This window comes from Ursus americanus, chromosome 11 (genome assembly GCF_024610735.1).
Source record: "Ursus americanus isolate L20-20 chromosome 11, mUrsAme1.1.p, whole genome shotgun sequence".
NCBI lineage: Eukaryota > Metazoa > Chordata > Mammalia > Carnivora > Ursidae > Ursus > Ursus americanus.
Window position 1 is genome coordinate 33,021,241 of NC_142137.1, and position 12,217 is coordinate 33,033,457.

The 12,217-nt window shown below is 39.6% G+C and overlaps 1 protein-coding gene across 3 annotated transcripts in view; it reads right to left on the reverse strand.

Moving 5' to 3' along the window:
- ROS1 (ROS proto-oncogene 1, receptor tyrosine kinase) overlaps positions 1 to 12,217 on the reverse strand; it is a 118,879-nt gene that overhangs the window by 25,674 nt on the left and 80,988 nt on the right. For all 3 annotated transcript variants that reach the window (XM_087865415.1, XM_087865414.1, XM_087865416.1), the window contains exons 32-37: positions 10,964 to 11,132; positions 10,126 to 10,243; positions 7,056 to 7,246; positions 5,342 to 5,425; positions 1,773 to 1,908; positions 305 to 467 (exon numbers count right to left, since the gene is read on the reverse strand). In XM_087865415.1, coding sequence (XP_087721541.1) covers positions 305 to 467; positions 1,773 to 1,908; positions 5,342 to 5,425; positions 7,056 to 7,246; positions 10,126 to 10,243; positions 10,964 to 11,132 — 861 coding nt within the window. The remainder of the gene's footprint in view (positions 1 to 304; positions 468 to 1,772; positions 1,909 to 5,341; positions 5,426 to 7,055; positions 7,247 to 10,125; positions 10,244 to 10,963; positions 11,133 to 12,217) is intronic.

Sequence of the window (12,217 nt, forward strand, 5' to 3'; positions counted from 1 at the left end):
TGCTCCCTGCCCTCATACGGGGACATGGAGAATGTGCTTCCCACCCCCGGTCCTCTGAGAGTATATTCAAAGGGAAAAACTGCCTGCCGAGTCTTAGCCAATCAGTAACCATAGAGGTAACTACAAATTACAGAGCTTATGGAAGAAATGGAAGAAACATTGTCATTTCTGTTATCATGCATGGATTCCCACCTTCAGCTCTCTTTTCAATTGAGATCACTCATATTTCATTATAGTTTTATCCATGCAAACTCATGTAAATGTGCTGACCCAACATGTCAAGGAATTAAAAGATCCACATTACCTTCACTGCTACTTTGGTTTCTCCACTTCCAGCTCCTAAGATGTCTACTGCTGTCCCTTCATACACTTCTCCAAAGGCCCCACTTCCCAACAAGAGGCGCAGAGTCAGTTTTTCCCGAGGGAAGGCAGGAAGTCTTTCAATCTCCTCTTGGGTTGGAAGAGTACTGGAAAATAATATTTTTGGTGTCCCAAAATACATTGGTTTACATGTTGGTGTTGGTGTTAGTGTTTGAGAAAGAGTATGAGAAAGAGAAAGAGAAATCTCATGATTTTGCAACACACGGTTCTATGTAAGATAGTGACATGGAATTTTGCGTTTCTATTTCCCCCATCCCACCAACCAGAATATCCCTTCCCTACTCTAAAACACAGACAAAGCATGTCATATCACTTCAAGGCACCATAATCGTGATAGAAACATGCCTGTGTAGGTCCTGCCTCAAGAGTTTTTATTGTAGCTTATTTTGTTAAAATTATGAGTTACTAATTTCTTCAGGTAATCAGTTTATGTAAAAAGCTATTGCAAATTCGTAATAAATATATCTGGGTTTATAAGCCCCAAAACTATAACTATTTCACACACCCGATCTTTTGTGTGAAACAAAATTTAGTATGACTTCAAAAATCAACTCCCTCTCCGTAACTTTTAGAAGCCAATTCTCACTTGGAATATTATGAGAGGGAAAAAATTGTCTGCATTCAAAATGCTTTGAGTTTTTAAAAGAGAATCTTGAATATCAAATGTGCTGAGTATTTTCTCAAGGAAAAGTCACCTCTGAATCACTAAATTAGGTCACCCTGCGTCTACTTCAAATCTTCCATTTCTCTATCTTGGATTATAAATTTCAAGGCCTATAACTACATAATTCCTTTTGGCAGAGGCCGTAATACAGTGTCTTGCCTAAACTGCACTTAAGTGTCTTACATAAAAAGACATTTAAATATTTTCTTTAATTATTTTGACTACATCAAAAACTAATAACATACTATAAGTTGGCTAACTGAATTACAAAAAATTATGATGACAACGTAAGTTCAAAACCCAACTATCCTAAAAAGCTTTTGTAGGCAATCACCATACAACTTCTGAAAACAGACTCAGGTGGACTTAACAGCACCGGCATGGGACCCTTGGAATTCTTCTCTTCCAGATGCTTCCAGTTGAACAAAGCATGCTACCGTCTGTTCTCGTCCATACAGTATTTATGTCCTTGTTTCGTTTACTTTATAATTTTGCGATAAAACACTGGAACACAATGGAATTTTGCTTATTTTCCTTAGGATAGAATAACCACATAATTTGCCATCCATCTCAGGTCCCATTTGAAAATGGAAGGGGATGTTATTAATAATCATGCCAGAATAATGAGCATCGACCAGGACAATCGTGGACAACACGAGACCCCACTGCCTTTATAGTTGTCCCCTCTTCATCAAGGTGCCCCGTAGTGACGGCGCAGGTTACATACTGTACGGCATAGCAGGCATTAGCCAGCCCTACTCCCACGGCCCGACCGCGAAGCTCAGCCAGCTCTTTGTCTTCGTTGATGAGACCCGTCAGCCCTTCCTTGGGAGTTTTTCGACTCTTTAATTTTCTGTGCCAGACTATAAAGAAAAAAGGACATAATTTACAAAACAAAACATTGCTTTCTTTTTTCATCAAGAGATGATAACATTTTAAATGTTTATATATAAGAACACCGTGGGTAGAATAATAGAATTTGATTGAAAAATGTGTCCATAGTAGAAAAACAAATCAGGTACAAAGACTTATAAAAACACATAGCTCAAACTACATCACTTCTTATTTCTTGACTCAAACCAAAGCTTCATACATTTCTTATTGCTGTTATAAACAAGTTGAAGTACCTTAATATTACAACTTATTTCTCAAAATCACTCTTAAACTAGAGTCAACATAAACCAAAACAAATTTGGCATTGTAATTATTAAATAATTATTTGCATTCTAATTAAATTACAAATTTATTTGAGTCCAGATATGTCCAGGTTATACTCCTATAGAGGATCTGAGGAATGTCTTCAATTATAATGGCATGCTTTTTTTTTTTTTTGAAATGCAGAGTACAGGAGTTCATACCACTGTTCGTATACACATACTCAAGCATACAGAAATACTGTTGGAATGAAACCCACCAAGTGTTAGTAGTGGTCCTCCCAGTTGTGAAATCATGGATGACTTATATTGTCTTTTTCACACAATGAGCAAATACTATTTTCATCCTCATAAAAATAAGTGATTTTTGGAAGATTAAAATACAATTATGTCATAAGATCAACCATCTATACTAGAACATTGGTTCAAAAGTTGAAAACAGCAAGGATGTTTTGTAAGATGATCGTTAAAACTTGAATTTTATTTCATAGTATATTCTATATCCAACAGGTTACCATTTTATCAAAATGAAATTCCATCTGAGGGACCACGCTGGGAAAGATCTTAAATACCTTTGCTAATGCAATTTTTCAAACCTGAAAAGCTGTCCCTACCCCTCTTCATTTTTTTAAAGGCCCATCTCCGGCCCCCATCCCCGGTGATGCCTTCTGAGGCCCTGCCACTCTGCTGACCTCTCCGTTCTCAAAGTCTAAGACCAAGCGTAGCTCTCGGTCCGCAATTCTATCGCAACTGTCCGGCACAGATCATGTCCTCTTGCCTTTTGTATCTCACTATTTATATTTTCACACAGGTACGTCTTACCTCCCTCATTAAATGGCAAGCTGCCAAGGTCAGCAATTGTATATTACAGCTTTGTATTTCCCTCTGCTCCCAGCACGAGGCTAATGTTGCATGTTAGATGCAACCAGTCACCAAAGCCAAGGCTGTCGATGTTTATTTTTAAATCGTTGTTTCAATCTTGCATTTATAAGTACAACGGCTGAGAGCCCCAGCACAATACAAATATGTTTAAACAATTACTACTTCTCCTTATTTTAATAAACTCAATCTTTTCTCATGCACTCCCCCACTCCTACTAGGAAAACCACATGCACTGCTACTAAAAGCAAAGAAGCAAATTAGCTTAGCTGTACTAAAAAATTCGTTAAGTTCCAAATAGAATAAAGACCTTTAAATCCTGAGAAAGTCAGATATCCATAGGATGTCTTGAAAGCACAAGAGGTTGTCTGAAATGATCTCATGCTCATCCACTAGAGTTATGGGTTTGAACAATGGTGGTGGACACGCAGGCAAGCAAAGGTCAGATGAAAGATTCTTCGTGCAATGCTCCTTCCCAGTAGGAAAGCAGACAAGCAGTCAAGCCTATATGCCAACTGCCAAATATACTACAGTCATACGTGTAATTCTGGAGGGGCTGGCTTAGTGGCACAAGCATCAGCTGTGCAATACTTAGACTCCCTGGAACCACAGGTTAAGATCCTGGCAGGGTCAGCTGAAATTTTTAGCTTTCCAAGTTAGCTAAAGGAGTTCCATATATCATCTGAGTGGAATCCATGAAAAGAAATCTCAATTCAAATTTCAGTGTGCTCTCTGATAGTTTACAACTCCAATCGGTTTGGGGAAAGAATAAAGATTTCGACCACTTTGTAAACTACTGGCTTTCTTTAACCTGAGAGAGTTTAGCTTTATGTGTGTAACTTTTCCTTGAACTTTCCCTTCTGTATGATAAAAGCAGGCCACAATTTCCCAAATACACACTTGAGTATTTTTTCTGGCAAGTATCATGTCTTTCTTTCCCTTTTTTAAAAAATTGTATTCATTTATTTGAGAGAGAGAGTGAGAGAGAAACCATGAGAGAGGGGAGGATCAGAGGGAGAAGCAGACTCCCCGCTGAGCAGGGAGCCCAGTGTGGGGACTCGATCCTCGGACTCCTGGGACTCCTGGGACTCCGGGATCATGACCTGAGCCGAAGGCAGACACTTAACTGACTGAGCTACTCAGGCGTCCTATCATGTCTTTCTTATAATGCTTCAGCATGTCAGGGACTCATAATATCAGTAAGTGATAGGATGACCAAATACCTTGTAATCCAAACGGGAACACTTTGGGCACTGAAAGTCCTATTAATGTTTGTGCTGAAACAACAGGAACGAACCAGGATGTATGATCACCAAAATAACCCTAGAGGCCCAATATTTGGCCCCAATATTTCTGGGGTTATCTCTGTATTTTCTCATCATTAAAATAAATCTTAAAAAAAAAAAAAAAGACTCCTAGGACCAGCACATTAGTATACAATAAAGAGTGGGAAATAGCGACCTTTCTATCGACCTAACAACTACTTCTGCTTTCCTGGACATTTATAAATGAGCAGGGATCTGAAATAAGCAAGGCAGACATCTAAAAGTCAGAGTGGAGCCTACAAGCCGGAGAGGGGTGGTCTGCAAAAGAGGAGCTGCTCATTCCAAACCAGTCTGTCTGCCTGCCTGCCCGGAGACCCAAACTCTCCCAACCAAGGACTGTCACGGGTCTCCTATTAACCCTACATTTCTTTTACATCCAGAGCGGTTTTTCTTTTATTTACTTAAAACCGTAAGCCACAAAGCACTTGTTATGTAGCCGATCTGAAACAAATACTGGCTTAAAGAAAGCTCAAAGTTGGTGCCTTTATAATTAGTTTCATTTAAAGTACACCATGAAGGGTAAGTGCAGATATATTTTTTCATAAGATGATTACTCCAGGATCAGAAAACAATCCACAGAAGTTAGTGCTTCTAAGAGTCTAGCTAAAGGTTACTGTGTAATTTATGAATTTATTTCATGTGGGAGGTTGAATACACTAAGTGATAAATCAACTAATATGACCAAGCAAACAGGTTACTACCTGTATTTTTTTTTTTAAGATTTTATTTATTTATTCGACAGAGATAGAGACAGCCAGCGAGAGAAGGAACACAGGCAGGGGGAGTGGGAGAGGAAGAAGCAGGCTCATAGTGGAGGAGCCTGATGTGGGGCTCGATCCCATCACGCCGGGATCACGCCCTGAGCCGAAGGCAGATGCCCAACCGCTGTGCCACCCAGGCGCCCCTACTACCTGTATTTTTAAAGCTATTATACTTACCAAAAACCACTGGGATTGTAACAACCAGAAATATTCCAATTATAATAGTAAGTACAAAGCTTGTTTCTGGTATCCAAAAACCATCTAATAAAATAAATGAAAAAAAAAAGTTAATTTGCAGAATAAAGCTAGGTAGTTTCAAGCCTATGCCAGATATGCCTGAACTAGCTCCTACTAGATTTTTGCAAGCCAGTTGTTAAACCACTGGGAGTCTGAAATCCCCCACAGCAAGAGTGCTTAACACCACAGGAAACCAAACTCAAGGTTTGGTTTGGTTTGTTTTGGTTTTCCAAAGATCTGGCTTACCAATACCATTGTGATACACCCACCCAGGCTTCTACTTCAAAATAGCTGAGGAAACATGTATAATCTTTTTTTTTTTAAGGTTTTATTTACTCATTTGAGAGAGAGAGACAAAGAGAGAGAGAGCGCGTGCGCAAGCAGGGGGGAGAGGCAGAGGGAGAAGCAGGCTCCCCACTGAGCAGGGAGCCTGACGTGGGGCCTGATCCCAGGACCCAGAGATCATGACCTGAGCCAAAGGCAGACACTTAACCATTTGAGCCACCCAGGCGCCCCAGAAACATGTATAATCTTTTTAATGAATTTGCAACCAAGAAGTCTCGGTCTTCATATATTATATATCAGGATTATTATTTCTTCTATAACATCTTGATACACATTCAATTCTATGGGTATTAAACATGGAAACGTGGTACCTTCTCTTGGGTAGTTTCAGTTGAGGAGGAGACAAACATGCAGGGCAGAGCTCAGCAAACCATGGCCTGTGGGCCGGGTCTGGCCACAGTCTGATTTCTACCGCCCATGAGCTAAGAATGATTTTTAACTTTTTAAAGTATTATTTGAGAAAGCAAGAGAAAGGAAAACCCAGCCAAGGGGTGAGTGGCAGGTGGTGGGAGCCCACGTTCTAGGCTGAGGGAAACAAAGGCTAAAGACCTCGTGTCGTAAGATGCTTTCTACCAGTCTGGTATGGCTCTAGCATAGGGATAGATGGTAGGAACAACAAGCCACAAATGGAGGGCAAATCATGGAGTGTGCGCACTTGATTCCAAAGGTAGTGATGGAGAGTCATTACAGGGATTTCAGAGGGGGGTCAAGTAATCCAGCTTGTGCTTCAGCTCGATCAACTGTCAGCAGTGTGATTAAGCCAAGAGCACAGGCAAGAAATGATAAATTAGAAAAGCCAAAGTGGGAATAGGAAGATGAACACTCAACAGACAGAAATCAAGATGGTAAATCAACGAAACTTGGTGACTGAGTAGAGGGGAGAAATTAAATATGGTATTGAGATTTCTAGCCTCTGCGATTAGACAGATGATACATCATAACCTAAAATGGGATACACAGTAGAAGATGTAGAAAGCATCGTTTTAGGCCAGCTGTGTAGAAGATGAGAGTATGGGGAGCAGGAGCATAAGGCTGGATCCAGACCAGACTGCGGACAGCCTGGGAAGCCTCTCCAGGAGCATGGACTTAACGCCTTGGGCATTAAGGAGTAGCTGATTATTGCGGAGGAGAAAAATGACATGAGGATGCTGATGTTTTAGGAAGATCACATCAGATGAAATGAATAGTTCCATAGTCTGGACGATAAATTACACAGTCATCCAATTAGTTTTAATGTTAAGAACTGACTTATCTTTATCTCTGAACCTTTGTGTAATCAGTTAGTATATAGACAGATATGGCAACATACCTCCAACTAATATAATATTCTCACTGATTCCACTATAGTCACCAAATCCCAGATTATTTGCAGCTACTACTCTGAACTGAAATGTTCCTTTCAGGTTTTTGGACTTCCATGTGCAAATACTACTGCAAGATCCATTAAATGCCATCTTCCACATTAAATTCTGGTTCTGTGAATCATTTGAAATTCCCTTTCTAAAAAAAAAAAGAGCAAAATGGTAAATATAGAAAATATGAGACAATGTATGTGTTATTTCTAGATGGTCACATATCAGAGCATCTCCTAGTGCACACTTTACCCTTGATCTCATTCCTGTCACATGGGTTGGCTACAGAACACAGCATAATCTCATAGAGTCATCCCGGAGATGCATGGGGGCCAACCAACTCAGCCCACTGGGAAAATAACAAATAATCAATAACCTAGAGAAAGCTAAAGAGGTTTTTCCTACTATTAGTATGTGTAAACTTTCTTCAGAATTTCAAACAAGGGGTAAGATAATTAACCCATAGTTTCTAACCTGGAATTTTTTTATTCTTTCTTAATTCTCAGTCTCTTATGCCATCTGTAGCTTATGTATACCACAGCCAGATAAAATAAATTACAGGACACAAAATTGATAAAGAAGGTATAATTGTTCGACTACCAAAATTATCATTATGCCTGAGATTCCAAGGTGTATTGCTTCCATTGGTATTGGCCTGCACACTAGCCAAGTCAACCCACATTATTCTCTACATGAAACATGGAAAGAGTACAAGAGTAGGGCTCAAAAGATGTAAATGGAATAGCTTTTAATAAAATCATAGACTGAAGGGAAGCTCAAAGCCTTCTAATTTCCTCCTTTCTGATGGGGAAGAACTTTTCAAAGTCTGGGATTTTTCAGACAACAACAGTTTTAGGACTTGGTACCAACCCACAGTAGGCTTAGGGATAGCTAGTTCTGCTCCTGCAAAGTGAGTGGTCATCCTGAAAGAGATGGAAGGCTAAGCCTTTGAGGGACAGGGAATGGGCAAGAACATCCGGAGGATGAGGGCAGCAGAGTTGCTCACAACTGCTACCGGGAGCTAAGTGTGCCAGGGACCATTCTGCATAAGACTCTTCATACAATGGGTTTGCACATTTTGTGAAGTCTTGTGTTAGGCACTGGCACTTTCACTGTTCAACCCAAACGAGTCTGATCCAAAAGAAAGAGACCCTTAAAAATTTATAAAATGGCTCTTCACAGTTACTGGCTGCTGAGGAAGACAAGGACTCTGACCCTGGATGAGCATCTTCTATTTACAACCCCCCACACTGGCGCTTTTCATTTTGTTTCATTTCATTGTGTTTTCACAGCCACCTAAGGAGGTAAATGCCATCATCCCATTGTACAGATGGGGAAACTTAAATTCCAAAAAGGAATAAAGCAAGTATTTAAACATGGCCCTGGGTTGAATAATGTCCCCCCAAAACTCAGGCCTACCCAGACTTTGTGAATGTAACCTTGTTTGGAAATGAGGTCTTTTTAGATGTAATCAAGTAGGACGAGGTGATACTGGATTAGGGTAGGCTTAAAGCCAAGACCAGAGCCTTCTTGAGAAAAGAGAAATTAAGGCACAGAAACACACAGAGAACACCAGGTGATGATGGAGCCAGAGACTGACGTGATGCATCTGCAACGACTACCAAAGATTGCTGGAAAGTCTGGATCCCCAGAGGCTAAGAAGGGGCAAGGAAGGATTCTTCCCTAGAACCTTCAGAAGGAGCATGGTCCTACCGATACCTCGATTTCAGACTTCTAGTCCCCAGAACCGTGAGAGATGTCTGTTGTGTTAAGCCACCCAGTGGTGGTACTTTCTCATGGCAGTTTTTGGACACTAATACGGTCTGTTCAGCTCCCAGGCTCACACACTTTCACTACCTTTCACATGGCACCATTAGCAAGAACCCGGGTACACTAGTGTTCCGACTGGAGACATGACTTTGAGATACCAAAGGTACAGCAATTCATTCCATCATCCCATCATCCCTGTCCTGACAGTAGAGGCTTGAGGCAAGAAAATGCGAAGAATTCATGGAGCTATGCGCTTCAGGCATCGCTAAAGGGAACATGCTAAAGGGGGTCCTAGCAAGACGGTGGTGTGGGCTGGCTGGTGAATACAATTACAGTCAGAGACCACCAAGAAAGTTCTGCAGAGTAGAATGTATTTGACTCCTGAAAAACAGTAATAGGAACTTCAAGGAGGTTTCAGTTAGAAATGCGGCCAATGTAATTCTCGCAGCAAAATTTTTTAAGGTTCTGGAAGTCCCAGAGCAAGACGAAGCAAAAATAGATCTAAAGATCAAGTTGCCAGGACTATAATTATGGAAGTGACTTTTGTCCTTGGAGCTTCTTAAAAGATAGCTTCATGGACCCGTGAGGGGAGTGTCTGTGGAATTTGGAATTCTCCCCTCAAGCTGGCATGAAATCAGTCCATCTGAGCCAGTTACCATTTACAGAGCTCCCCATACTGGCCGGCTCTGAGGTTGCCTATGTTCATAGGCTGCATGAAGGTACATTTTCAGCCTCTTGGGAGCATACTGTAATCTTCACAATGGATAAAGAATCCTATGTGAACTATAGAAGTCAAACCATTTTGGACCTTGACCTGCTTTTACCTTCCAAAAAATACCAAGTTCACTGTCAGTTCTCACTAGACATTATTCATTTTGCTAAAACAAATTATCATCAGAAATTTACATGAGTACCATCATCTAACATCAAACATCAGCTCAGCTTCTTGAACAGAATAGACACTAAATAAATACTAGTTGCACGTGCCAATGATTGGATTATTTCCATAAAGTTCAGACAAGTAGTTGCCAACTTATGAGAACCACGATGTGATCTACTTTATCATTGGAGTGCCAAGGCTGACCGCTGGGAATTGCAGAGAACATAATGGTGAACTCAAGGTCCTTCAGCTAAAGATCCTTCATATTTATTTACAAATATATGTTCATAAATATTGTTAATTTTGATCTAATAATACTTTACAATGAACTGCTTAGCTCTTTATAGTTTACAAAGCACTTTTGCAAAGAGACATACCTGATCTCAAGGATATAGTACATAAGCCGGCTTCCGTTATCTTCAGCTTTTTCCCACTGTATTGAATCTTTGCTCCCTTCTAATACTTTTGGAATGCCTGGTTTACTTGGGACTCCAGCTTTGGAAACATAAGAAAATACTGACTGATATGTCAGAAGTATCAAATATTCTGCATACCATCTTTCTATAGAATACATTTCCGAAAAGGAAAGCCCTATACGTTAAAGAAATATTCTCATTGAATGAGTATTTACACACTCATTTAACTCATTTAAATACTCATTAACATAATATACTCAATAAACTGATTAAATGAGTATCTGAAGTTTTTATTAGTGATGGATTAGATGGATTAGTGATAAGAATGATAATATATCTTAGTTCACCACAAAATAAGTGATGCAAAGAAAACTACTGTAAATTTTGGAGCATTTTTCCCTTGATTCTTATAGGGATCGCTAATTAACATTCTTTTTGGATGTTTTTTATTTTTAGCATCTGGAATATAGTAGTCAGTAAGTAAATATGTGTTGAATACTCAGTAACACTGTTTTCATTTAGTTCTCACTGCAAAATATCACAACCAGACAAGAAAGCAGAGGATACTGAAAGGTGAAATACTCTTGCCCAGTTCAGGATTCTGCAAGACCAGGTCAGTATTACCTCATTAATGCCTGTAAGGACTCCTGGTTCTTTTCAGTTTCTTTACTCAAGCTCTAGAAATAGTAATTTACACCTTTTTAAAAAAGGTTAACCTCTAGGATTGGTGAAATAAGTGATAAGAAAGGCATGGAGAAACTTACAGGATTTTTTGAGTGCTGAGGATGTTAATACCCACCTTGTGTCTTAAAGCTTTCGGGGAGTGAGGTGCTGTTTTCTCCTGTCCTATAAGCCACCACCACGCGGACGGCATAGTGTGTGTAAGGCTGCAGGTCTGTGATGTTACAGGCGTAAGCCGGGCCATGGACGCACGAAGCGTTAACACGGGAAAACTCATTGTCCTTCCACTGGAAAAAGAAGTCTCAAGTAACATTTTTTGTTTCTTTATAAACATAGACATTCAGAAGTCCGTGGCAATCAATTAAAAACTTAAATCAAATGTATTTTCTGTTAAAAAGTAAGAGCTTCTTTATGAATGAATGTTTGATCCCAAACATTACCTCCACCGCTGATGGCCATTTTATGTTTTGTTTTGTGTTTTGTGACAAGTTATAACTGACTTGAATAACCGTTCTTAGGATAAGTTCAAGGTGGGACGTGAACCTCTTACTACATATATTTTATTATGGAAGATTCAGAGCTTAGCTTTTTGTTATCCCTAACTGGAGAGACCTACTTTAAATTAGGATGGCTGAGAACGCACACTCACAGCTGAGGGACCACGATGGATCAAAACAATGATATTTTCAATTCTGCGTATTTGTTAATTTCAAATTAATAATATTTTTACATACTTTGATTCTTTAAAGAGGTCCACAGTGACTTATAAATTAAAACATTTAGTTTCTTCCTCCGAAACCCTTTTCAGACTCCTAACCAGCATTCCTTATTTTTATACATACAGAGCCTAGCTCTGTAAAAGAGGGAAATTTCTGCCCACCATCACTCAGTCACCAAGTAGCAAGGTTAGAAGTTAAATATAGGAAATCTTACTTTCATTCCACTGTAGATACTGGATCTCTATTTATAGCCATCTTACACTTTCTTTGTGCATGGCTTTTAAAAAATCTGTGTATTTGGACCCTTAATATCTTATTTGAAAGTGATGATTTTTTTTTCAATGTACAAGTAGGGAAAGACAGAGGATATGGCATTTTGTCAAGGGTTCTTAGTGTATTTTCTCCAGTAGAGTTTCCTAAGAAGGTCAGCTTCCATAAATAAACCTTACTTTACATCTCGTTTTTCATTTCGCGCTCACAAGGTCACATCATTTCATCGGATGGACACTTTATATTAGTTTTCTATTCAATAAGGAATGATTCCTATAGCACCTTCAGGAAGTAGACCACCTTGTTACAAAAAGAAAGAGGCAAAGAGGGGATGGAAGGAATGAGAAAAAATACAGAAATGCCGATGTCTGGGCCATTGCCTG